Source organism: Ovis aries, chromosome 2 (genome assembly GCF_016772045.2).
Source record: "Ovis aries strain OAR_USU_Benz2616 breed Rambouillet chromosome 2, ARS-UI_Ramb_v3.0, whole genome shotgun sequence".
Classification (NCBI taxonomy): Eukaryota; Metazoa; Chordata; class Mammalia; order Artiodactyla; family Bovidae; genus Ovis; species Ovis aries.
The window spans coordinates 176295490-176323329 of NC_056055.1; the positions used below are offsets into that span (position 1 = coordinate 176295490).

The 27840-nt window shown below is 44.2% G+C and overlaps 1 protein-coding gene across 17 annotated transcripts in view; it reads right to left on the reverse strand.

Annotated features, from left to right (window-relative positions):
* The window catches only part of MGAT5 (alpha-1,6-mannosylglycoprotein 6-beta-N-acetylglucosaminyltransferase), a 402590-nt gene that overhangs the window by 16644 nt on the left and 358106 nt on the right, over positions 1–27840 (reverse strand). For all 17 annotated transcript variants that reach the window (XM_060410110.1, XM_060410112.1, XM_060410105.1 and 14 more), the window contains 2 exons: positions 20054–20170; positions 11703–11777 (listed from right to left, as the gene is read on the reverse strand). In XM_060410110.1, coding sequence (XP_060266093.1) covers positions 11703–11777; positions 20054–20170 — 192 coding nt within the window. The remainder of the gene's footprint in view (positions 1–11702; positions 11778–20053; positions 20171–27840) is intronic.

Below are 27840 nucleotides of genomic sequence, written 5' to 3' on the forward strand. Positions count from 1 at the left end.
TGTTGGTCACGTGGAGCATTACAGGAGGACTGGGCCCTGCAGGGTCCCTGAGCAGTGAGGTGGGTAAAGCCCCAGAATGCAGGCCAGAGCTGCATCCAGGGGGCCCTTCTGTGCTGTTTGCATTTTTCCTCTTTCAAACCTCAGCTTCCTCATTAGAAAAATGTAGGTGATGAAACTGATGGTATCTTATGGTTCCTGCTTCTCCCCATTTCCTTCCAAAAAGAGGTGATGCTATTACACGTGGAGGAAGGTAACCAGCAAGAAGGCTTCTATTCCAGTCTCCTCATCAGGGCTTGCGATCCCACCAGCAAGGTGAACTTGCTGTCGGCTCCCACATTACATCCTGTCATGTGAGGATGCACGTGCTTGAGCCTGAGTGAGTGTGTGCTCAGTGGCTTCAGACTCTGCAGTGCCACTGACTACAACCCGCCAGGCTCCTCCGTCCATGGGATTCTCCAGGCAAGAATACTAGAGTGGGTTATCATTTGCTCCTCCAGGAGATCTTCCCAACCCAGGGATCCAAACCCTCCTGCATCTCCTGCATTGGCAGGCGGGTTCTTTACCACTGGCACCACTTGGGAATCCCAAGTGAGTTTGGGGCTTAACAAATATTTCACAGCATGAGGTCAGGAAACCTAGAGCCTTAATTTGTATCAGCTGAAAATAGAAGACTCCAGAAGGGTCTAATAATTCAGAGATGATAGAAATGCACTGGTTTAATAGGATCTAGTTTAAGGTTTTGATAGCCCACAGAGCAGGACAGTATGCAGAGTGTCCTGCTGTCTCACAGCCTAGGGCTGGAAGACCTCGTCTAGTTCTTCAGATTCGTGATCATCTTCAGCATAATCCATGGAGTTGCTAAGGCCTGTGTAACACAATTATTTCGGTCTTGACCCCGTTACTAAGGGTGACAGCATGATGGCAGACCCAGGCACCCTGAATGGGAACCCTGAGTGTTCCCTGGTGGCTGTCACTCTCTAACCAGGCAGGGTATGGAAACTTACTGGCTGAACTTTGAAAATATGTCCATCAAATAGAAAGGAAGACACATGATGATCAACATAGTTATTGCTGATCAAAGCTGAGCATGTACATGGATATTTGGAAAAGGTTAAGCATTGGTTTTTTGGTTTGTTTTTCTGGCTGGCTACTGTAAGCAAAAGAACTGATGCTTCTGAACTTTGGTGTTTGAGAAGACTCTTAAGAGTCACTTGGACTTCAAGGAGATCAAACCAGTCCATCCTAAAGGAAATCAGTCCTGAATATTCACTGGAAGGACTAATGCTGAAGCTGGAGCGCCAATACTTTGGCCACCTGATGCGAAGAGCTGAGTCATTAGAAAAGACCCTGACGCTGGGAAAGATTGGAGGCAGGAGGAGAAGGGGACGACAGAGCATGAGATTGTTGGATGGCAACACTGACTCAATGGACATGAGTCTGAGCAAGCTCTGGGAGTTGGTGATGGATAGGGAAGCCTGGCATGCTGAGTCCATGGGGTTGCAGTGTCAGACATGACTGAGTGACTGAACTGACCAACTGTAAGCAACTTTGCCTATAATTCTTTAGGAGAAATCTGATAGCATTTATAGCCTTTAAGTATTATAATAAAGAGATTCAAAGTCTAATGGACACCAAAGCCTACTGTGTGACTGTACACAACAGGCAAACAACTAGGAAACCTAGATCACTGGACATGACAGCTGAAGATGCAAACGCTGGCTTTTACAGCTTGGTGAGAACACTGCAGAATGTCCCTCCTACAGGCAGTGAGAGCTGAGGGTGGTGTCTACACCTACTGAGTCTGGTGGACTCTTAACAGACTACTTCTTATTCATTCTGAGCCTCGTGTGGTTATGTGACGCTGTCCAAGGGACAAAACTGAAACGGGGAGAAAGATTCTTCCATGTTAAACTAGGAGGTGGTGGGGCCAGGGAATGTGCTTCCGATCTGAGACCTAGATTTGAGGCCTGGCCTCACCAGGGCAGGGCCTCCGGCACACTGCTCAGCCTGGTCTTGCCTCCATTGCTGGTCCATACGGAGTGATGCTGCCAGACTGTGGGTGATGCAGCTAAGCTGAAGGCTGGCAAACAGCAGGCACTCCCTTAATGCTCATCGCCCTCCTCTGGTCCCTCTGTGGAGGCGGGGCCTGTGCCCTGTATTGGACTCTGGAGGCACTGCAGCACTGGCATGGGCAGAAGCGGGGCAGCGCTGGATACACGGAGCATTGTGCCTTGTCCCAAGCAGGGCAGACCTAGCCCACCTGCTCAGTTCGTAATAAATCCCTGCAGCCCCCAGTGCAGGTTCCCTTTATCAGGAGAGCTTAACTCAACTCCACATGAACTCTTGGGTCCCGGTCACCCTTGCTTTGGCTCAGCAGGGGCTGGTCCGGTATCCTCTCACTAGTCTGTTCTGGGTACCAGTAGGACCAGAAATAATGAAGATACATTGGTGGGAATGTAAACAGGTGCAGCCACTGTGGAAAGCAGTATGCAGGTTCCTCCAAAAACTAAAACTAGAGTTGTCACATGATCCAGCAATCCCAGTCCTGGGCATACACACCTGGAGAAAACGCTAATTTGAAGATACAGATGCCCCCCAGTGTTCACAGCAGCACTACAATGGCCAGGACATGGACACAACCTAAATGTCCATGGAAAGACAAATGGCAAAAGAAGATATGATATACATACATATACATGATGGAATGCTACTCAGGCATGGAAAAGAACGAAACAGTGCCATTTGCCGCAATAGGGATGGACCTAGAGTGTCATGTTAAGTCAGAAGGAGAAAGATCACTGCCATATGATATCACTCATATGTGGAATCTAAAATAAGATGCGTGACTTTGTCTATGAAACAGAAACAGACTCACAGAAGCAGAGAACAGACTTACTGTTACCAAAGAGGGCAGGGGGGTGAGGGAAAGCTGGACTGGGAGTTTGGGACTAGCAGATGCAAACTATTATATATATGTAAAACTGGATCACTCTGCTGTACACCAGAAACCACAGTACCTTGTAAGTAACTATACTTCAATAAAATAAAAAAAGAAAGAAATAGGGAAAATAGCAGCAGGCCCTTTTTAAGGCTTGGTGAACCATGTGGAAAGCCTGAAGGTGAACAGGCTTGAAGAGAGGGAGAATGAAAGTGTCCCCAGTCAATGTGGCAACAGGTAAGGCAGGAGGGAGTGGGGATCTGAGTTATGGTTCTGGCTCCCAGCTGCGGGATTTCACAAATGCCCCTCAAGTTCCCTCTGCCTGCTTTCACATCTAAAATGCAGATAATACCATTTGTCTTTGGTCCTTATATAACTCCTGTGAGATAAAAAATGAAGTGACCCTTAAGAGGGTGCCCATGAAAGTGTTAAGTCGCTCAGTCATGTCCGACTCTTTACAACCCCATGGAACACAATCCACCAGGCTCCTCTGTCCATGGAATTCTCCAGGCAAGAGTATTGAAGTGGGTTGCCATTCCCTTCTCCAGGGGATCTTCTCGATCCAAGGATTGAACCCAGGTCTCCTGCACTGAAGGTGGATTCTTTACCATGTGAGCCACCAGGGAAGGCAAGAGGGCACCGAGAGATGTTAAATATCCCAAGGTAGAACATTATTTGCTGCCAGGGTTCAGAGGGAAACGTCGAGTTGCCTGGATTACCTATGACAATCGTCCACAAGGGCCATCTCTTTGTCCAGCTGCTTGCAGGGCACAACTAACAATTTGTCATAAACCTCTTCTCACCCCAAGTGCCCAGCCCCACTGGGTACTCACAGAAAGTGAGAGGTCCTCTGTTTCACTCAACCTCAGCATCAGCTAACAGGGCAACACCAACTGGCCTCGTCTCCTTGTTCACTCATTCAACTCACTTGTTTGTTCATTTGACAAATACTGTACTTGCTATGAAGCAGGAAAGCATAAGGGTTTGGAGTTTGGATTGCTTAGCTTTGAATCTCAGCTCCTCCGAGCAGCTGAGTGGTCTTGGCAAGCCCCATAACCTTTCTTTGCCTCAGTTTCCTCAACTGTAAAATGATGAAAATGTCAGCAACCACCTCAGAGAGCTGTGGGGAGAGCGGGAGTAAATTAATTATACTGTGTAAAGTGCTCAGAAATGTGCATGACCAAACACCATGGGTTGGCTCTTACTGTTATTATAAGCAAGGGACTTTTCTATGCCCTTGGGGATGACTTGGTTTAAAAAAAAAAAGGAACTAAAACACCTGCCTTTATAGAGCTTCTTTTCAGTGAGGGAGACAGAGAAGCAAAATAAATAAATTATATGTAATGTTAAAAGCTAGTAATTTCTCTAAGTAAGAATGAAGTGAAGATAAGGAATTGGGACTATTGGGGAAGAGGGTATTCAGATAAGGCATCACTGAGAATGCAACATTCAAGAAAAGACCTGAGGAAGGAAAAGTATGGGCCATGCAAGTGTCTGGGAAGGACATAACAGAAAGCAGCAAACAAAGCGCGAAGGCCGTGACAGCAAAGGGTCCGGCAGGTTCCAGGAGGAGCGGGCAGTTCCACACAGCCTGAGCTCTGTGTGTGTGCGTGTGCCCATACGTGTGTGGTGTGCATATGCGTGTGTGTGCATGCGTTGGGGGTTGGAAGTAGGAAGAGATGGTATCTGGGAGGTCAGAGCACCCAGAGCTTGGGGCGGGGGGTGGGGGGTGGTTACCCATATAAAGCCTTGGCTTTTCCTTGGAATGAGATAGAAGCTACTGGAGAATTCTGGGCAGAGGAGTGACAGGATCTGCTGAGCTGAGACCAGTAGACAGGAGCAGAAGCAGAAACAGAGAAACAGTTAGGAAGCAACGCAGCAGTGCAGACTCAGAGAGAGAGAGGACAGCCTCAGGCATCTTTTTCCAACAAACCTCCCTGAAATGCTCATAGGGTGGCTTTGAAGGGTCTCTCAGGCATCCATTCAAAACTTAACAAACAACTATTAAAACTTGCCCTGGGTGCTGGAAATCTGAATGTGAATGAGACAGAGTCTCTCTGGGGACAAAAGCCCACATTTAAAAAAATTACAGAACAGTACACAACAGATGTCCAACCAGGATGTAAAGGCCACTGAGAGGAGAGAGAGAATTAACTCTGGGGACGGGAAGGGGTGGGAGTAGTGTCAGTGAAGGCTTCCAGGAAATAGGGACTTCCGGGCTGGGTTTGGTAGGCTAAATAGGAGTTAGCGGCTTAGCACAAACACAGTGTTTTGCAGATAATTGGTGCTCAAGAAAGAACCACTGAATGGTTTTGGCATCCTGGGGCTTTGCTAGAAATAGAAAAAGATACTATTCTAACCCAGAAGCTTTACATAACCAGAAGAGACATAAACAGTAATTTCCAATCTGGTTAACAAGCTCACTTAGACAGAGAACATCTGCATTCCTCTCTAATAATGATTTTAGCCAGTCACCAAATTTCCCTAAGTTTGCTTCAGCATGAAATTTCCCTATAGTAACAATAGTAAGAAAGGTCTATTAATCAACACATTTATGAGAAGTAATGTTCTGAACCAATGAACACAACGTACTATGAAAATGAAGTAAGGGTGCTGCCTTTGTAACAAAGGCTAAGTAACAGTTTGGAGAAAATGTGATTCACCTAACACCCAAAGAGGTGGAGAAGACGGGGTGGGGAGAGGGGGACGCTGCTCCCTTGGAGTGAAGCACTGGGATCTCCTCCATAAACCCTCCACCTTGAGTGGACGTCTGGCTAAATCTCTGATTGAGTTATTACACCATGACATATCAGGTGCAGGTGGATTCAGATACAAGTCTGGAAGCAGGATCTAAAGCAAGTAAGGTCAGGAATTTGCAAAAGGAAAAAAAAGGGTGGGGAGTGGGAAGCAGGTTCAAGGCTATGAAATTGGGATTTGGGCCAAGTTTAGCCAGCTAGGTAAGGAGTAAGGAGCATATTTGTTATTTATGTTATAGCAGAAGAATCCAGAGCCAAGCACAGAAAAAGTGTTCAATACATCATGCATGACCGATTGGATTAAACACATTTCAGTTGCTTGCCGGTACCTGCCATTCTCAACTTGTCCTGTCCTCAGAGTGAACTCTGTCCATGGGTGGCCCCTGGGGCTGATTCCCAGCAGCAGGTGCAAATTTACATTTCCACAAGGGCAACAGAGAAGGTGGTCATGAAGCTGAGCTGTGGTGACTAATCTCTATGGTAATCTTTACACTGCAAGCCAACAAGTTCATGTTGCAAAGATTTAGACATGAACCTCCCACATTTCAAACTCTTCTACAGAGGAGACTATTGGGAGAAACAAAAACATGTGCACATACATACGAATGTTCAAGGTAGCACTCCACTCTTCACAAAAGCCAAAAGGTGGAAATGACCCATATGTCCATCAGTTGGAGAATGGGTAAACAAACTGGTCTATCCATGCAGTGGAATACTATTCAGCAATGAAAAAGAATGCAATGCTAAAGCATGCTACAGTATACATGAGCCTTACAAACATTATGCTGAGAAACTGCACAGGGGCACAAGAGTCTTCTAGGTGATGGAAATGTCGCGGTAGTAACTGCCAAACCCTAATGATTAACAGCAACAAAAAGCCCCACTGAATTGTACCCTTACATAGAGTGAATTTGAGGGTCTGTAAATTACATCTCAATAAAGTTGCTAAAAAAAAAAAAAAAAACCACCTGAAATGGTCTTACAACATGCTCTTCAGCTGTATTTTCTACTTCCTGTAAAAACCCTATAAATACTATACAGGATGATTGTGCTCACATCGTTTTGCAAGAAGCTGTGTCTTTTATGTGAAAACCAAGTAAATTGGTTTCTGGGCTCCTGCAGCAGAAGTTAAGGCTTTCAGAGAACCTACTCTGTGCGAGGTACCTTCTCAGCCTTAAAAATGTATTCATTTCTTGATTCCTCTACCAACCCCATGGGGTAGGTAGTAGTATCCTCACTGTACAGAAGAGGAAACTTGACCAAGGTCACTGAGAGTAGGGGCTAAGCCAGGAAGTGAACTTGGCTGTTAGACTCTAGGGCCCAGCACTCAACCATTACCCATTTAACCCTCCTGGGTTCAGGAATGGCTGGGCAAACAGCAACCACCAATTTTTCAAAACAGTGAATACTTCTTAAGCAACTGCCAATCTTCTCCCTGTTTCGGTTCCTCTTCCTCTTTCCCTGTGACCTGGCGCTTCCACCCTCCCCTCTACGTGGAGCTATCCAGGTTCCCTGCCAGGTTTGTTCTTGCATCTAGAACATGCCCCCTTGGAGGTCAGGATGGGCCCCCATGAACCAGATTTCCCAGGAGCTAAAGTTGATTCCACTGTGGCTCTTGGAGTTAACTCTTTTCTCCCTCTCCCTATCTCCAGAGTGCTTTTCTCATAAATGATACAGCTCCTTGCAAAATAACGTGAGCATGGCTTTCAGAAATTAACCTGAGTATTGACATTCCATCAAAAGAACCTGCTCTACTTTCTGGCCTGAGGCAAGCACCGAAGTCTTTCCCAAGAAATGCATAACGAGAAACTTAACAAGCCTGAACACACCCAGACTAGGGGAGAAGAGTGCTCTGGATCTTAGAATACATTGGGTTTTTCTCCTCGCTCCTGCTGCTGGAGAGGGTGTTTCTTTTGGAGAGCAATGCAATAGGGCTTGCTATGCAAATTGACACTATTAGCACAGTAGAGGGAATGGGGGCATTAAGGGAAAAAGCAAGTGGTTTTCCTAAAGCCGGGATTCATTCCCTTTGGGTGCTACCTGGTCTGGAGAGGGAGGTTGCCTGCTGTCAAGCACTCTGAACAGAGTGCACACTGAGGCCCAGGGCTTTCTCAATTGCGGTCAAATGGAATCCTCTGGCCCCTGTTGCCTGGCGTGAGTGTGATGAACAACCTTGAAAGGGTTCTGGGATAAAAGCTTCCTTATTCCCTTAGCAGATCACACGGAGGGCTCTGAAGGCAGAGATCAGCCTAATTAGGGCTGTGGTGCTCCTACGATTTAAGAGACAGCAAGCGTGCACTGCCGCCACCCTTCAGAGCTTGAGGCTTTCCTGTTCACACCAGAAAGAGCCTCTCCCCTCTCACTGCTCTTTGAAGATAGTAATGAACACTCGAAGCTCTGAAACACCAGAGCCTGGAGCTAATCGTTAAGAGGCAGAAGATCCGATCTGTGAACCAATGGGGTCTTGGCTTCCTAATTTCCTTCTGGAGTTGGGGAACATTATGGCTTCAAGAAAACCCTCCCCGGAGGCCTAGGATAAACTCAAAATAGGCCCCGTTATTGCTCATTAGCAGCACTGACAGAATGCTGAATAAGAAATGCCCCTAAACACAAGCGATTCCTAGAGTCACTTTTCTAAAACACCAGTCTGATAGCATCGCTGCCCTATTCCTGAGTTAAAACCTGTCTTCAGCCTCCTCTGGTCCCAGAATCAAATTCTGAGTTCTTGAGCTGAGCCTCAGCATCTTTTCAGGATGCGTCTCCTCCGACCTCCTCTTGCATCTTCTCTCTCTCTTCAGTCACAGCCAATCTTCCAATTCACCACCATTTCCTTTTTTCCCCCCAGGCCTTTGCATCTCAACCTCTCGGGGACCCCCACTTTGCCTTCAGGACTCATCTTCCGCAAAGTGCTTCCAGACACTCTCCCCGCCCTCCCCCGTCCCCACCCTGCACCTGAGCTACACGATCCCAGAGCACACCCAGGGAGTCGCTGCGACAGATGTAATCAATGGCGGCAGCACTGCCTATCATCTTGACCTTGAAGCTACTTAAGGACAGAGACTCATCCTTTGACACCTCTTCTTCCCCAACTCCAGGAACAGTCTGCAGTCCCCTCCAGTTGACAAATACTTACAGAGCGGATGCATGAATAACAGCAGGCAGAAAAGAAACCCCTGGGTTTCTGTGAGCTGCAGAGCTCTGCAGAAGAAAATCTCTACCCAGGAGAAGTGTGGAAAGGCCCTTTTATGAATTGCCTCTCCAAGTCATTAGGGTCAAGATGAGCCTGCCGGATCTTGGCACACAGGAATGAAAAGCACGCACACTCATCACCCTCCCATTCATTTAATCATTCTTTCAGCTTTGTTCACCTTCTCCCTGACAGGCAGAGGGCTAGGCACTTGGATGTCAAGGGGACCAAACTGGGTGTGGCCCTGCATCACTGAACATTTAACAAGGTCTATTTGCGTAACAGGACCTTCCTGTTTGAAGGGAAATCTAGTAATAGGTTTGAAAAGAATGGGTTACATGATAACTTCTAAGACTGGCTGGCATTCAAGAATTTTAGGGAAGAAAGAAAAATGGCCTTCAAATAAATATGATAGTCTTTTCAAATATCATATGATACCACTTATATGTGGATTCTAAAAATTGATATAAATGAACATTTTTTTACAAAACAGAAACGGACTCACAGACAATAGAAAAGAAACTTATGGTTACCAAAGAGGAAAGGTGGTGGTGGTTAGGGGATAAATTAGGAGTTTGGGATTAACATATACACACAAGTGACAATGACAGTCACTCAGTCGTGTCCAACTCTTTGCGATCCCATTGACTGTAGCCTGCCATGCTCCTCTGTCCATGGAATTCTCCAGGCAAGAATACTGGAGTGGGTTGCCATTTCCTACTCCAGGGACTCTTCCCGATCAGGGATTGAACCCAGGTCTCCTGCATTTCAGGCAGATTCTTTACCAACTGAGCCACCAGGGAAGCCATATGCACACTAGTATATATATATACTAATTAACAAGGACCCATTGTATAGCACAGGGAACTATACTTAATATTCTGAAATAACCTATATGGGAAAACGATCTGAAAAAGAATGCACATGTATAACTTAATCACTTTGCTGTATACCTGAAACTACTACAGTATTGTAAACCATCTATACTCTGATATAAAATCCAAAATATCTTTTTACAGTGTGGTGGTGAGTAACCATTTTCCGTGAGAGGAAGTGGAGACAGCAAAGGTGGAAGTGGGTTTTGGCAGGGATCCTGATAAGATCTCAGCCTCCGGGAAGAGTATAAAGTCTGTGATGTGTTAAAATCTCACTGCCACAGGCCACAGCATCCCCGTCTGCACCGTTGGGGAAGGGCTGGCAGCTTCTTGAGATCAAAGAAGATGGGAAGTATAGCTCTGGGACAAGTGTCATCGCCTGAGGCTCCGGCAATGCTGTTGGCACAAGCCTGCATGGGCTCAAACCAACCCAGCATCCAACCCTGATTCCAAGCCGAGAGCATGGAATCATTCCAACCCTGAGCCCTATGGCCGAGACTCTTGGTTCTTGTTATCCAGAGAATGGGTGATGATTGCTACCTCCCAGGATTACTGTGAGGATAAATGAGATGATGAGTTGGGATGTAAAGTCTGTATGAAAAGGGCTGCCCCCATTAGGATAATGATACTGTCATTCTTGAGTTAAGTGTCATATAAAGAGTGAATGAGATAGTGATTCAAATGCTCAGCTCTCCTGGTAAAGTCTGATGAATACTACTGTAGAATACATTGTCACATAATAATACTATAATGTATACTAAATAATCAACAGCAACAGTGTGTCTTTATTGAACATATGTGTCGGCCTTGTTCCAAGCACTTCATATGTACTAGCTCATTTCACAGTAGCCGCTTGAGGTTCTAGTATCATCCTCATTTTGCAGGGGAGGAAACTAACACATCCAAGTCATATGGCCAGAAGGCCTCAGCGGAGGGGCTGGAACACCAGTGGATGGCTGCACTGTAGTCCCTCTTTCCATTAACAAGCATTCAGAACATCAGGCCTGGGCCCCTGAAGCCTCTGTCTCCGGCTGGCCCTGTCCAGCGGCTGCATTCAGGGTTGTCCATGGTTTACCACAGTCTGTGGCCTCAAATCTTTCCTTGGAAACCTGCCTTGGCCTACAGTCCACGCCTACTTTCACTCTGAACACACCATTTCTACTTTCAGCCTTCAGAGTCCTCCCTGCCTACATGTCAAGATCTCTTGATCGCACTAAGATGCTCTGCTTTGAAGCAGAGCTCCTCATCTCTTGCACCTGGTCCAGGACCTCATATTCCCCTACCCACCGGGGCTCTTGGCCTGCCTATTTCTAGCTCTGTGTTATTTTTGAAGGCTAAGGAATTAAGAGGTTTTAAAATGATGGCAATGACACTCTTGGCCTTTACTTCTCTGAGCACAAGACACAGTGTCCCAACTCTGTTGGGGGTGGTGGGACCCTAGGAGCCCTCCCCAGCTTTGGAAGTAAAGTTTTGCTTTTATCTGTTTTATATACTTGGATTTCAAGTAAAGTTTCATTTGAAAAGGAATCCTATTTTTAAAAACGTTTGAAAACCACTAAAGAGTCCTACCTATTTGGAATTACTGACATATTTTGAGCCATCTATCTGTCCCCCTCCCCACCCAAGTCTTTGTGTGGTTCCTGGACAAGGCACAGGTCTGATGGTGAAGGAGGTTTTCATCTTGACCATCCAGTCCCTCCCTTCAGTATCCATTTGACCTTCCACCCACAAGGAACATTTTTACTCCAATGACAGCCAGACTCCTCTGGGTGACCACGGCAATTCATATGTTAGAATTACAAGAAGCCCTCATCTAGCTCGTGGAATCCTCCAAATTGGGACAATCCCACAGAATCATGGTGAGCTTTTACATATTCACGAGCTGCCTGGGGTATGTACCAGCAGGGAGGGAATGGCGAGGGCAGATGGACTTGGGAGAGTCTTACCTGTTTTTCGATGAAAGCATTGATTCTCTGTAGCATCCCCTCGCATGTGAATTCATACGGCATGTATGGCTCAATCTGCAGAAACAGAACAGATCATGAAAGAGGACATGAGACATGTAATCTGTACACAGTTCTCTACTGATTCACCCACACTCAGGTGCCACTGCCTGCAGGCAGTCAGGTGAGGGGCTAAGAATATGAACTTGGAAATCAGCAGACCTATCTTCACAACCTCCCTGTTCCTTACCAGCTGTGGGACCCAGAGCAAATGAACTACTATCTTTGAGCCCCAGATCCTTCATGTGTGAAATGGTGATAAGAAATACCCATGCTTTGGAATCTGTGGTGAATATTATATCGAGGGAAAAAGTCAAGTGCTTAGTTCAGTGTCTAACACATGGCAGGCATTCAAGCAAAGACAGAGAGGGTCAGTTGTTGGAAGGTAAGATCTATGGGGCAGGGTCCATGGCTGCGGGATCATGTATACCCTGGTGCTGAGCAGCAGGGCACACACTGGAACCAGCAAACATCTGGTAAATGAATGCAGGCCTCCTACCCTGAGAAAGGCATGTGATGAGTTATTTCATGACAGTGAAAAACTTCCTTTTGCACTGGTAGGTGAATATGTACCCAAAGAACTCAAGGATCAAAACACAGTGATCACGCATCACAGAGATTTCAGCAAGAGGTCCCAGGAGGCTAGAAGGTCAAAGCCAACTTCTGCTAAAATGTTGGGCTCTTAAGATCATCTATGATTCTAGCAAGCCAAGACTGAGGGAGGACCAAGATATGGCAGATGTTCTAGAGGGAGCAAGTAGTGGGAGATTAGACTTGAAAGAACTAGGATCATGGAAGCTAATGAGCTAGGCTAGAAAGCAGCTCACTGGATTTCCACAAAGGACTTGAGATTTCTACTCTAAGGGGCCTGGACTTTATCAGAGGGTGCAAATAAAGCAGAAGGTGCCTCCCTGGGGTGGGGGAGGCAATCTGATCAATATTGTGATACCTGATGGAAGGGAAAGAAAAGTGGGTTGGAGTTCTGCACTGCCTATGCCAACATTCTGAGGCCTGTGTCTTCAGGGGCAGCCGTCTGGGATTATTAACCTGAAATGGACATTACACTTGGGAGAAAATCACCAGTAATCCAAGTTTTCACAGCTTCAGAGAACCCAACAGCAGTTGGCACGTTAACCACTTCCCTCTTAAGTCTGCACTTGCCTATCTCAAATCTGCAGGGTGGAAGCCTGGACAAAACATCTGTGAGGTGAAGCCTGATGAAAATGGGAAATTGACAGAGAAGATACTCATCTGTGGGAAGCCAAGCAGTTGGGCTCAAGGCATATTCTCCCGTTTTCTGTGTTGATTCATACATTACATTTGAAATCTTCATTATCTATCATTGTTACTTTCATAACGTGTCTTTGAATACAAAATTAGATGACATATCACACAGCCATTGCTGCCCACATCCACCCAGAGAGAGCCAAGAGAGGCAGAGCCATAAGCACTGTCATACCAGGGCAGGACTATTCTGCAAGAACTGAGGTCCTTTTGTCCCGAGATAGTTCATCTCTGACAAGCACAAAATTCTTTAACTGACTCACATCTTCCAAGCCGGCATCTTTTCATCCCAAGCTTTTGCACTTGCTGTGCCCTCTCTAACCCAAACATAGTCCTTTACACCCAATGTATACTTTTTATTTTCTTTTAAAGAATATTTATTTAACCAACCTGTGAGTGATTCCAGAAGCTTTCTCTAATTGGCTAGAGAATATGTCTCCCCCCATGTTTGTGGGAAAATACATGGAGGAATAAGAACAACAACAAAAAACATATAATAGAGGACTTGGCATATCAGTTTCATCTATAAAGGGATAAGAGGGTTTCTAGGGTGAGGTAAACAAACAGCAGTCGGCATGTGTCATGCCACCAACAGATCCCATGTGGTAGGAAGCATACTAAACACTCAAAGGGCATTCCTACAACCTATTCCAAAGGGCATCCATTAGAAATGAAAGTGAATTAAGTCAAGAGCTCATGTGATAAACACAGAAAAACGGCTCTTCCTATGTCACCCTACCATCCAAACCCAGGTTAACCAAAGGGATGCTGACTCATTACCTGCTCTGTGGCCAGTTCACTGTTCTAAAAGATAAGGAACCAATTTTCCTACAAAGGAAGAGCCAAAAGGAAAAGAAACTATATTCTTACACCATCTCTGCCAGTAAGTTCCATGAGCCATCTTGCTGTGGATGGGAACAGGGTCCCTCTGTGTGGGAAAGCTCTGCAGCTTAAGAAATATTGGGCGCTGGCTAGTCTCTAATGTTAGATCTGTTGCACAGGTTTTGTGTGTGTGTGTCAGTGAGACAGAGAGAGTTTTCTGCATAACAGTCCTTCAGGGAAAGTCAAGGCCTCTTTGAGGGAATGGAAGGAAAGGGAATGTGAAACCACAGTGACTGAGAATCCCAGATGGGGCCAGTTATGGAGAAGCAGGGGGGGCTGTTCGATCATCCTGCCTGGTGGAAGAAAAACTGTTAGTCATGGCCACAGGAAGGATGCCTGCAGACTGCACCATGCAGTCCCTCCTGGCCTTGGAAACTTTCCCTATCCCCCACATTTTCCCCTCTTTACCTTCTTCCTTCCTGTGGGATTTCCTCTCTCCTCTAGCATTAGTCAGTGTTCTAAGTCAGAGTGGGATTTCTATGGGAACTACAATCTGAGATCAGCTAACCCCTGCATGGCCCCACCTGACACGTGCCTTGGCACCAGTCAATGAGATATGGTCTTAGAAGGCAGAAGACCACGGGTTGAGTCTTATCTTCTCTATCTACTAGGTAGAGAATTTTAAGTTAGACACTTCATGTAATTTCTCTTGATGATTTCAAATGTAAGACAGGTCATGCCATTCCACTGTTCAAAACTACCCACCATACTTAGAATAAAATCCATAATCCCTCTTTAAGGGGGGATTTCTTAAAGGCTCTGCAGCCTTTCTCTTTAAAGGCTCTACACAATCTGGCTCCTCTGGAATCTCTTATGGTCTTCATTATTTCCAATAGGAAGTTGGTCGTCTTTCATACTGTTATTCCCCTGAAGGTAATAAATTTTTCTCTGGCTACATTCAAGATTATTTTCCTTATCTTTCATTTTTGGCAGTTCAGCTACAATGTACCTAACTGTGTTCTTCTCCATATTTATCCTGCATGGCCTTCACTGAGCTCCCAGGATCTGTAGGTTGATGTCATTCATCAATTTTAGAAAATTCTTAGCCATCATCTTTTCACAAATGTTTCTTCTGGTCATTCTCTCCTCCGAGACTCTCATCACACATCAGTTGGGTTGTTTGATGCTGTTCCACAGATCTCATATGCCCCCTCTCTTTATCTTGTTTCTCTAATTTCAATAATTTCTACTGACAAGTCATTAAGTTCACTGATTATTTTCTTCTGATTATTTTCTTCTGCTGTGTACATATGCTGATAAATCCAGTGAAAGAGTTCATTTCTGATACTGTCTGTACCTTTGGTTCTAATATTTTTTCATTTTCCATTTCTGCTAAAAGCCCCCATCTGTTCACATACGCTGTCCACGTTTTCCATTAAACATTTTAATATATTTGTCTCAGCATTTAAAATTTGCTGTCTGATAGTTCTAACATCTGGGTCATCTCTGGGTCTGGTTTTATTGACAGAGTCCTCTCTTCATGATGCATCCTGTTTTCTTGCTTTTTTGAGTGTCATGTAACCTAAAATCTTGTAATTAAATATGAGAAATCTTGGTACCAAATTTCTGACACATTTATAACAAGCTTAAGGGCTATAAGAACTCACTGCAAATGGTGATTGCAGCCATGAAATTAAAAGACACTTACTCCTTGGAAGGAAAGTTATGACCAACCTAGACGGCATATTCAAAAGCAGAGACATACTTTGCCAACAAAAGTCCGTCTAGTTAAGGCTATGGTTTTTCCTGTGGTTATGTATGGATGTGAGAGTTGGACTGTGAAGAGAGCTGAGCACTGAAGAATTGATGCTTTTGAACTGTGGTGTTGGAGAAGACTCTTGAGACTCTTGAAAGACTCTGGAGAGTCCCTTGGACTGCAAGGAGATCCAACCAGTCCATTCTAAAGGAGACCAGTCCTGGGTGTTCATTGGAAGGACTGATGCTGAAGCTGAAACTCCAATAATTTGGCTACCTCATGCGAAGAGTTGACTCATTAGAAAAGACTCTGATGCTGGGAGGGATTGGGGCAGGTGGAGAAGGAGACGACAGAGGATGAGATGGCTGGATAGCATCACTGACTCGATACACATGAGTTTGGGTGAACTCCAGGAGTCGGTGATGGACAGGGAGGCCTGGCGTGCTGCAATTCATGGGGTCGCAAAGAGTTCGACATGACTGAGCGACTGAACTGAACTGAACTAAGGGTTATAATGACAATCGTTTTTGTATTACACTCATCCCTTATTTTATCTCTCTCACTCTCACCGTTTCCTTTACTTCATTTCATGCTGTTTTTCTTTTAAATTTTTATCTTAATAAACCAGTCAAAATACTAGTTTCTATCCAGGTCCTACTACTTACTAGTTGTGCAATTTTAAGTAAATTATTGAATTTCTTTAAATCTTAATGTTCTTATCTGTAGAATGATTAAATGAGATAAGGCTCATAAAGATGTATAGAGAGATTCTACATGTGTAGAAAGAGCTTCTCCCTACGTATCATCCATTATAATTACCACCCCCCCACCCAGTTAAGTGGCCTTAGTTTAAAATTATTTAAACAAATCAGTGTTGTTTAAACCACCAAGGGAAAGGGTTTTAAAACGTGGAACAGTAGATGTTCCATGGAGTGAACAGAGCCTCACTTAGGAGTGGACAGAACTCAGCACCCACTCATCGCTTTATGTATCAGGCATTCCCGTGAGATTTCTGTCTGACAAAAGGGATCTATTAGCTATAAGGTTTTGAACTTTATGATCCAAGATTTTCTGTCTGTACATTAATTTTCAATTATTCCTCTTTGAGGCCATGCACACTTAACTAAGTATTGTGGGTTGAACTGTCCCCCCAAAAAGAGATGTTGAAGTCCTAACCCTATGAATGGGATTCTATTTAGAGATGCAAATAGATACAATCAAGTGAGATGAGGTCATACTGATTTAGGCTGTACTCTAATCCCATAAGGGCTTCCCTGATGACTCAGAGGGTAATGTGTCTGTCTGTAATGCGGGAGACCTGGGTTTGATCCCTGGGTCGGGAAGATTCCCTGGAGAAGGAAATGGCAATCCACTCCAGTACTCTTGCCTGGAAAATCCCCTGGATGGAGAAGCCTGATGGCCTACAGTTCCATGGGGCTGCAAAGAGTAGGGTACGACTGAGCAACTTCACTTTCTTTTCTTTCTTTCTAATCCAATATGACTGATGTCTCGGTAAGAAGTGGAGAAGACAGACAGACACACATATGGAGACCATTTCGTGACGACAGAGATAGGGGTTAAAGTGTTGCAGCCACAAGCCAAGAACACCAGAAGGTGGACGAGACAAGGAGGAGCCCTCCCAGAGGGACTTCAGAGGGCGCATGGCCCTGCCAACATTTAACTTCAGACTGGAGCCTCCAGAACTGCGAGGGGATAAATCCGTGTTGTTTAAACCACCAAGCTGTGGTTCTTTGTTATGGCAGCTCTCGAAGCTAACACCTAGAGGACTCTGAGACTGAAGAAAAAAGAGCTTTCAATCTTTACGAGGAGGACCCTCTGGTGGGGAAGATTCAGACGTGCAGCAGACACTTGAGGCAGCCAGCCTCACTAGGCACTTCATCTCTCAGCTTGGCCACCAGAGGTCTGGGGAACTTCTGCCCTAAACTGTTGAGGCAGAGATGTGATTGTACACGTCACTGATGGGAAGCTCTGAGGAGTCACCCCAGAGCTCAATAAGTATATTCCCTCTAAAGGGACATGGACAACACTGGAATGCTCCTATTCCCTGGAGATGTTCTTAGTAAGCTGAAACTGGCTCTTGTGGGGTACACATTTTATTTCTCAAAGGGGTCAGAATGGTCCTTTACATGGCCAACTGGTGACTCCTCCCAGGATACATGTCTTTCTAGACTCTTCCCCATGACTCTCACTGTTCCTCCAACTCTTTTCTTCTTGAACCCACATCCCAGTTTAGGTTTGCAGATCCCTACTCATCCTCTGAGACTTAACTCAACGCTGCATTCTCCTGATGTCCTTATAAGAAGCAGAGAAGACACACAGAAAAACCTACAGTTACCAGAGGGGAAAGGAGCAGGGAGGGATAAATTAGGAATTTGAGATGACAAACTACTATATATTAAGTAGGTAAACAACAAGCTCCTATACTGTATAGCACAGGGCACTATATTCAATATCCTGTAATAAAGTAAAATGGAAAAGAATATGAGAAAGAATATACACATGTACCTGAATCATTTTTCTGTACACAGAAAACTAACAAAATATTGTAAATCAACTATGCTTCAATTAAAAAAAAAAAAGCAGAGAAGACAGACACTCCTCAATCTCTGGCATGTTGGTCTTGGCACCAAACATACTCTACCTTAGTGTGGTGATTTGCAAATATCTATCCTCACTCTCTCCATGCTTCCCATCCACCTGTTAGGTACATCATTATGCTGGGTCCTGAGAACACAGCAGTGAGACAGATATAGTTCTTGCCTATGTTGCTTATAATCTAGTGAAAATCAAGACTATCACTAACAAAAATAAGAATATTATAGTATTACAATGGCCGTGACATACAAACAACCTAAATGTCCACTGATGGAAGAATGGATAAAGAAGACATGGTCTATATATATATTACTTACACACACACACAGAAACATACCCTGGAATATTGCTCAGCCACAAAAATGAAATAATGCCATTTGCAGGTACATGAATGGACCAACAGCCAACAGACTATCATACCAGGTAAAGCAAGTCAGAGAAAGGCATATCATTGTATGATAGCACTGATTTGTGGAACCTAAAATACAACACAGATGAACTTGTCTACAGAACAGAAACAGACTCACAGACACAGAGGATAGACTCGTGGTTGCAGGAGAGGGCTGGATTGGGAGCCGAGGCTAGCAGACGCAAAGCATTACAGATAGCATGGACAAACAAGGTCCTACTGCAGAGCACAGGGAGCTATATTCAATATCCTGCGATAAACCATAATGGAAAAGGAATATGATCAAGAATTTATACATGGATAACTTCACCACTTTGCTGTGTACTTGAAACACAACACTGTAAATCAATTATACTTCAATAAAAAAGAATACTATGGCATATGTGATACTAACCCTGACTTCACGTGTGCGTGTGTGCTAAGGCACTTCAGCCATGTCCAGCTCTTTGCCACCCTATGGACTGTAGTGTGCCAGGCTCCTCTGTCCATGGGATTCTCAAGGCAAGAATACTGGAGTGGGTTGCCATGCACTTCTCCAGGGGATCTTCCCGACCCAGGGGTCAAACCCGTGTCTCTCATGTCTCCTGCTTTGGCAGGTGAGTTCTTTACCATTAGAACCACCTGGGAAGCCTACTGGTTTCATACGATTGACTAAATGTTTATTGTGATGCTGACACTGCCTTTAAACACTTTATATTCATTGTCTCATCGAATCTTCTCAAGCACCCGTAAAGCAGATGAAACTATCCTTCATCAAGGATGAGGAAGGTTAGTAACTCAGAGGTTAAGTAATTGCCTGAGGGGGTGCCGTGAGATCCTAAGTGGAACAAGCCTCCTTTATGTTTATGAAGTAAGCATCCCCTACAGTGGTTCAGAAAGTGCTGCGCATACAGTAGGTATTTAATACATGATGCTGAACTGATCAGGAAAAGTCCAGAGAAGTTAGTTTCTTATATAAAATTCTATAAGATGTATAGGTAGAAAAGCCAAATAAATAGATGCTATAGAAAAATATTTCCCAGTAATTCCTTAATTATTCCTTATCCTTCTCACTTCTTCTTTTTTTTTTTTTTTTGCAGGGGAGCAGGACTATCTTTTATGATCTTTAGGAAAGCTATATAATCAGGTTGAAGACTCAAGTAACAATTCAAGCTTCTATTACCATACACGGGACCCAGGATTCGTGTCGAAAGATCTGCAGAATCCGCACTCATTTGGACACCAGCTCCATTTCCATGTCATAGAACATCCACCAAATCCGCAGGCCAGCCCTTTAGCTGGGCTGTTTTCTAATGCCAGAGTTAAGCAGACATGGAAACGTTCTAACTACCCAAACAAAGGGCTGGGATGCTTTCCACACCATCCCGTTCACATTACCAATGGAGAAGATGGAATAAAAGAAACAACCTTCTGACTTAAAATCGCTTTCACGGCATCCTCGACCTCCTCCTGATTGCCAAGGTCAACGGTCCAAACGTGTGGCCGGCCGATGAAAACTTCAGCGTAAGGATGCTGCGACGTCAGCTGGAAAAGGAAAAACAGAACCTCAGTCTCACAAACGCTGACTTTTTTCAGCCTTCTGTGCCAGGTGAAGTGTAATGCTTTATATGATTCAGAGTCGGACTTGTGTAGGTAACGAGTCATTTTCTGTTCTTCCTCCTGACGATGGAAACCTCCTAAGCACCCCATAAGCATGCGTGCAAGCTAACTCGCTTCATTTGTGTCCAACTCTTTGCAACCCGATGGACTGTAGCTTGCCAGGCTCCTCTGTCCATGGGATTCTCAAGGCAAGAATACTGGAGGGGGTTGCCATGCCCTCCTCCAGGGGATCTTCCTGACCTAGGGACTGAACCTGCGTCTCTTGCCTCTCCTGCACTGGCAGATGGGTTCTTTACCATTGTGCCACCAGGGAAGCCAAGTCAACCCCATAAGCAGATGATAATAAAAGGGGGAGCGCTCCATAGCTTCTCTGTTTTTGACCTAGCAGGACATCCACTGGGCCCTCCTAAGTCAGGGCTGGATAAGTATACCCTCTGGATTCGCACGCACAGCACTGATGGGTTCAGGTAAGGAAACCAAGGCTGTAAGGTGTGCCCGGCTGGTATCACCCTTAGTGCCTGTGAGTGCCCATCAGGTTCACATGGAACATTTAAAAAGACACATGGGGACCTCCCTGGTGGTCCGGTGGCTAAGACTTCGAGCTCCCAACGCAGGGGACCTGGGGTTCAGTCTCTGGTCAGGGAACTAGATCCCACATGCCACAGCTAAAAGTGTGCATGTCACCATTAAAAGATTCTGACAAGCAAGACGTAACATAACACAACAAAGATCAGCAGTCCCGAGTGCTGTAACTGAGAGCTGTCTCGAGCAAAGAAAAAATATTTTTTAATTAAAAAAATATATATATATATAAAAAAATAAAAGACATACAGCCAGGCTGTCTTAGATCCTCTGGGCCTGGATCCTGGGCACTTTAGAGGGGTCCTAGGAGTCTAGGGGTCCCTGGAGAGTGAGATGTGCACCATGGCCCTGCCTGAAACCCACAGGGCAGCCCCAGTGATGTCTGGATACCATACCATGAAAATCCCTCGGGGAAAGAGTTACAGTGTCATAACCGGGTGATGTGGAGGCTGTTACAAGTGGCTGTTCAATCCCTCAAATCACATCAAGAAATAATGAACATTATTTCCTCAATTATATCCCAGCCCTGAAAATCACCTGGATGGAACTAGTATCTACTACACAATACTGGTTAGGACAGATAAGCATAATGAAATTACAGTAAAGTCATTACAGGTTTTAAAGTCATAGAAGGACACGTAATGGCACATAAGAAAGGCGACAAAAAGAGAAACAAGAAAACCAGAAAAAACAGAATTTTTGGAATAAGCATCAGCAGAACATTGAAACCATAACAGTCACAAAGACAATTTGTGATCAGAAAAGCAAGGAAAGGCAGCTTTTGTTCTAAAGGAGGTTTTATTTTAAAAACAGCAACCAAAGAGACCCAGAGGAAGACTGGTAACTCTCAGTTCTTGAAAAATCCAGTTTTTAAGAAAACTAAATTTACCCCTGAGACTTATCCCCACCTTTATTCTTGTATCCCTATAAGGGTGTGATATAAAGACAGCATTCTAGACCCTGTGAGCACATGCTCAGTTCTTGGGCTGTGAGTGCTTTCCTAGCCCCTGGCTGAGGACCAAGGATGCCAGACGCCTTGAGATGGGATAACAGTCCTGCATGGGGCAGAGCTGTCCACTCCCCACAGGCCTTCACATGCCTCCCAAGTTCTCATGTGGGTTCACAGAATCTACTCTTTGGCACAATTTGAATACACACTGAGTTTTCCAGGAATATAACTGCCATGCAAATCAAATAACCTTTCTACTCTGTTTTATTCGAATTTCACCAACAAGTCATTGTTGTTTCAGAAAAACCATGGCGTAAAGTCAATGCCACCCAGAAGCTCTGGGTCTCCAGGACAATGTACCCTAACTAGTCCATATTTGAAGCTGTCACAGTAATGCCAATTGTGTATATCTGCGTATCTATGTGTAGGCACCTTTCTATTTAGCTTATCTTTCCTGATGGCAGTTATAAGCAAAAAGGGCTGAGCAGCTTCAACTCAATGTCTTATTCCTCTTAAATACAAACATATTCACTGCAAGGAGGCATGAGACACCACTGCTGCCTTCCAGTGTGCTTTGTGGGTTCAGTTCAGTCGCTCAGTCATGTCCGACTCTTTGCGACTCCATGAATCAAAGCACGCCAGGCCTCCCTGTCCATCACCAACTCCCGGAGTTCACTCAGACTCGTGTCCGTATGGTACAGCATTTCCGGACTATGAATATACAAAATATCTTTTACCTTTTTGCAAAGTATTTTCATTTCTCTTTCATATTAGAATTAGAGAATTAGCCTCTTAAAAAATTATATATGTTAGCAGGGCATATTATTTATGAATTCATTTCAGGACAGAAAAGTAGATGCAATGATACACTTAAAAGAAGGGGCGGGTTCTCTTTTTTCCTTCAGACCCCTGTATGCTCAGAGGACTGGAGGATTCAATGGGCAGCTCTCCATCTTGCTTTTGACCACTGTTCTTTGTGTCTTACCACATGAATGATGTGCATGCAATGGTTGGTGGTGGGGAATGGGGGAGAAGATAAATTACTGGGCATCCACGCTGAGCCTTCGCTGGCCTCCACTCATACGCTTCTAGACGCAGGGATCCTAGGTTTTATTTTCGCCTCCTCTGCCAGAGTCACACCTCTTGCCGGCCTGCAGTTCCCCATCCGTCTGATGTGCACCCTCTTCTTTTTGCTCATCTGTGTGCTCAGTGAAAGAAGGAGAGCGGCTGCAGGCTCTTAGAGCTGGGGGAACATCCTTTTCTTTTTTTCAGCACATATTGTAGATTGAGCACTTATCATCGAAGCCCCTCATTGGGCCAGGCACTGTGCTCATCACCCATGCATTATCTATTTATCAGGTTTCCCATGTAACAGTGAGGATTCTCAGGTTTAGAGGGGTTTACAATTCCTCAGGACTATATGGCCAGAAAGTAACAGAGCCGATTCAACAGATCCTTCAACAACTTTTGACCTTTTGACAAAAAAGGAAGATGACAATTTTAAAAGATGGTCTTGAGTTCTTAAGACAAAGACCAAAAGAAGTTCAATGTAAACACCAGCCTTTTCATCATTTTTTAAAAACTTGCTAAAAAAAGAAAAATTACAGGACTGAATGTATGTCTGTAGAAGACCTTCCCTGAAGCTGAAGTCATACCATTTTCATTTTGTGACCTGGAGAACCAACTAATTAATTCTTCCAATTGAATCAGGGTAAATGAAAGTTGCCATCAATGTCACTATTTCGCAGTCTGTCTCCCCTCTGCCTCTTAAGGTCCCTGCTTATTTACAAGGTTGCTCTAGGTACTTAGAAGATACAAAATGCTGAGCCATTATTATCATGTTCATTTACATTTATGGAGGGTTACTTAATTTTATGAGTAAGGCTTTCTGTGATGCGTTATTCCCCATCTGAATGTTACATTCCTCCTTGTTAATTTATTGAGAACCATCTGGTTTGAGCTACTTCATTGTATATCCATTAGTATGTTTACTGAAGTATATAGTTTGTAAAAGTCATGAAAATCTTATTAACTATGAGACATTATTTCAGAGTGGCCATTAAATCTCCAGGAAGAACATGAGTTCTCTTTATGGAAGAGGAAACCCTGGAGCCAGAGAATTTCCAATGGTTTACAAAATGTCAGAATAATGATCAAAAACCTGCTAATATGTTTCCCAATATAAAGATTAAAATACAATCCATAGTACATTTCAAGTATAACTTGAATGAACCACACTATACTTAAGGCACATGGAACTTCTCTTCCTGAGTATGTAGAGCGTGGTTTTAAAAAGGGGTCCAACGAAGGGGATATCGGTTCAATCCCTGGCTGGGGAACTAAGATCCCACATGCCTCAGGGTGATGGAGCCCATAATAAGCTCTAGAGCCCATGTTCCACAACAAGAGAAGCCTGCACACAGCAAATAGACAGAAGCTCCCGTGCAGCAACAAAGAGCCCACATGCCGCAAGAAAGGCCCAGAGCAGCCAAAAAAATAAAAATGGGTCCAATGCAAAACTAAAAAACAAAGCTTTTTCCCCACTAAATACAAAGACAAATTTAGACTTCTCTTCAAATGAAGGCAAAGAAGAGACATAGATACAATTTATATGGATCCATTTATATGGATCAATTGTTGCTTAGCTCAGATTAGCTAGGGCACAAAAAGATGGCTATGTAATTATACATGCTTCGGTTAGAATTTTTCAATTTGTTGAGGGGAAAAAAATGATACCTTCTCGGGATTCCTGACCCTTAGAAATCTGTACAAGTGTTGATAGCTCTTTCCCAATTAAAAGCATCTTTGGTATATGTGCTGCCGAAGTGGACACTAAAAGCATCTTTGGTATATGTGCTGCCGAAGTGGACACTAAAAGCATCTTTGATCAGGGGGATTCTGTGAGCTGAAAGAGCAGAGTGCGGTAGCCCACATGCCCCTCAGGTCAGGTTCACTGGCTCCTCTCAAAGCTGAGTCACGTCGCTGGCCATCAGCCTGCTCTCTGCACTGTCTCCAGCAGAGAAGGAAATGGACATCAGATGGAACCTGCCTTCCTGCATAAAGCAAAGTGACCTGCTTGGGGTTTCCCTCCAACTCATCAATGTTCATGCTTCTCAAACTCGAAAAACCCACCTCTTCTTTTCCTTTAAAGCACAGCTCCTCCACCAGCCCCATCTCACCTAACCCAGCCTACCCACCCCCTGGCAACACTCCAAGTTAACTAGCCTTCTTTAATGTACTCGGTTATTTCCTTATGCATTCCCATTGATTAAGCATCATTCTTATCATGCTTCCAAATCAGTCTGAGCTCCTGGGAACAGGAAATGTGTCTTGATAAGTTCCCCTAATGTAGTGACTTAGTACCACAGATCCTGTGGGGATACAGTGAACATCCGTTAGCTGACCTCTGCATCCCAGCCCTCCTGTGGGGGCCCATGGCTGATGGAGCCACCTGTGGGAGGTCACTCATTGAGCAGCTATTGAAAGGCTCTGCCAGTGCCATTCTAACTGGAGTCTCATTCCAGCACTGGTCGGACTATGTGAAGGAACAGGGGGAAGCACATGCCTGGCTGGTAGCTCCAGCACCTATTCCCTTTTTACGCTGTGAAGGATGAAAACCCTCTATCATCTCAACAGAGAAGTAAATTACTAAAGGAACGCAACTGACAGGATGAACACCCTCAGCAAATGCAGCCTGATCTGATCTATGCATCATCACATTACGTCACATCACATACTGGGAAAGGGTTAGACTGTGTTTAAGAGGGGGCCTACATTTTTTTTCCCCCAGGAAAAAGTAGTCAGTTGCAACACAGTGCTATCAAAATCTTCATGAATCAAAATTTAAATTATTATCTAATTCTAATGATCTAGAAGGTACCAATCTAAAATACTCTTAATAACTCATTTCCCAAAGGCTTGTTATAGAAACTGCAATAAGAAGAGATGGGTTTCTTTGCTTTCCATGCACTAAAAAAAAAAAAAAAAAAAAAATCAAGATGACAGAAAAATCACCATTAGAACACCACTGTAATAATGGTTGCAAGCAACAGCTACTGACACATGGTAAAAATAAATGGTCAAAAGTTGGGGCATCTACAATAGGCTGAAGGGTAGAGTGGGGAGGGAGATGGGAGGGAGGTCTGAGAGGGAAGGGACATGGGTATACCTATGGCTAATTCTTGTTGATGTATGACAGAAAACCAGAAAATTCTGTAAAGCAATTATCCTTCAATTAAAAAAAAAAAAAGTTGGAGGATATTTGCATGGTTTCAAAGTACTTCCCCCCAAATAGAAAAAAATGAGTAACTTCACAGTGGAGAAAAGCTGGCCAACATGACCTTGACCAAGTGATCGAGGTTACATCATCAGTAATAAGACACTGACATCACTAACCTCCTGATATGATACACTGAGGTCCCATCACTTCTGCAGGATTCTTGCCAAAAATGTCTAACCTCAAACTAATCAGGAGAAAACACCAGTCAAATCTAAACTGAGGGACAGTGTTTAGAATCCTTGACTGGTACTCAAAATGCCAAGGTCATAAATGACAGTAAAAGACTAAAGAACTGTCATAGATCGGACGAGACTAAAGAGACACGACAAGCAAAGCCCACGTGGGATCCTGCACCAGAGAAGGGATATTAGTGGAAAAACTAGTGAAATCCAAACAAAGTCTAGCTTAGATAATGCTGGGGTACCAATGTTAATGTCTTGGTTTTGACAATGACACTGTAGTTTTACAATATGTTACCATTAGTGGAAGCTGCATGAAGCACATAACCAAACTCTGTACAATTTTTGCAACTTTTCCATAAGACTAAAATTATTTCAAAATAAACAAAAAGCAAGTTCCAACAATTCTGCTCATAGGTATATATACCACAAAGAACGGAAAGCAAGGATTCAGACAGATACCTGTACCCCCCTATTCACAGCAGCATTATTTGTAACAGACAAGAAATGGAAATAACCCAAGTGTCCATTAACAGATGAATGGATACATAAAATGTGGTCCAATCATACAATGAAGTACTATTCAGCCTTACAGAAGAACAAGATTTGGACACATGCTACAACAGGAATGAACCTTGAAGACCTGCTTAGTGACATAAGCCAGTCAGAAAAGGACAAATGCTACATGATTCCACGTATACGGGATAACTAGGAGAGGTAATGGAGAAGGCGATGGCACCCCACTCCAGGACTCTTGCCTGGGAAATCCCATGGACAGAGGAGCCTGGTGGGCTGCAGTCCACGGGGTCGCTAAGAGTCAGACATGACTGAGCAACTTCACTTTCGCTTTTCACTTTCATGCACTGGAGAAGGAAATGGCAACCCACTCCAGTGTTCTTGCCTGGAGAATCCCAGGGATAGGGGAGCCTGGTGGGCTGCCGTCTATGGGGTCGCACAGAGTCGGACACGACTGAAGGGACTTAGCAGCAGCAGCAGCAAGAGAGGTAAGAGACAGAAAGCAGGGTAGTGGTTACTATTCTGTTCAGGGCTGGGGCAATGGAGAATGGGGCGTTACTAGTAATGTACAGAGTTTCTGTTTGGAACAATAAATGTTAAAAGATAGTAGTGAGTGGTGATGATTACATGATATTGCAAATGTGCTGAATTCCAGTGAACTGCCCACTCAAAAAAGGTGAAAATCCTAATATTTCATTGTGTATAATTTATTGCAAAAAGTGGAAAAAAACACTGAAAATTACAAATAATTATCCAATTTAGGCAGACATAAAACTTCAGGTTTCCTACACTCAAATAAACACAGAGGAATGATTTGATACCCCACACTTTTTTCCCAGAGCTCCAAAGTTTCAAAATCAGTCACAGGCTAAAGCACAGATGCCTAAATTGAGATGTTCTCACTGCCAGAGAGCATCTTTTCAAAGTTTTCCAAAGAATAAGTTCTCAAAGAATAAGACTGAAGGTTCCTGATCTGTGCCCTGGTGCCTCCCACAGCATGTGAAGTCCACTCACTCACCCCTCCAAAACAAAGAACTCGAATTCATAATATTAGCAGAAGGAAAAAGCAGGCAAATACGCACACACGCAC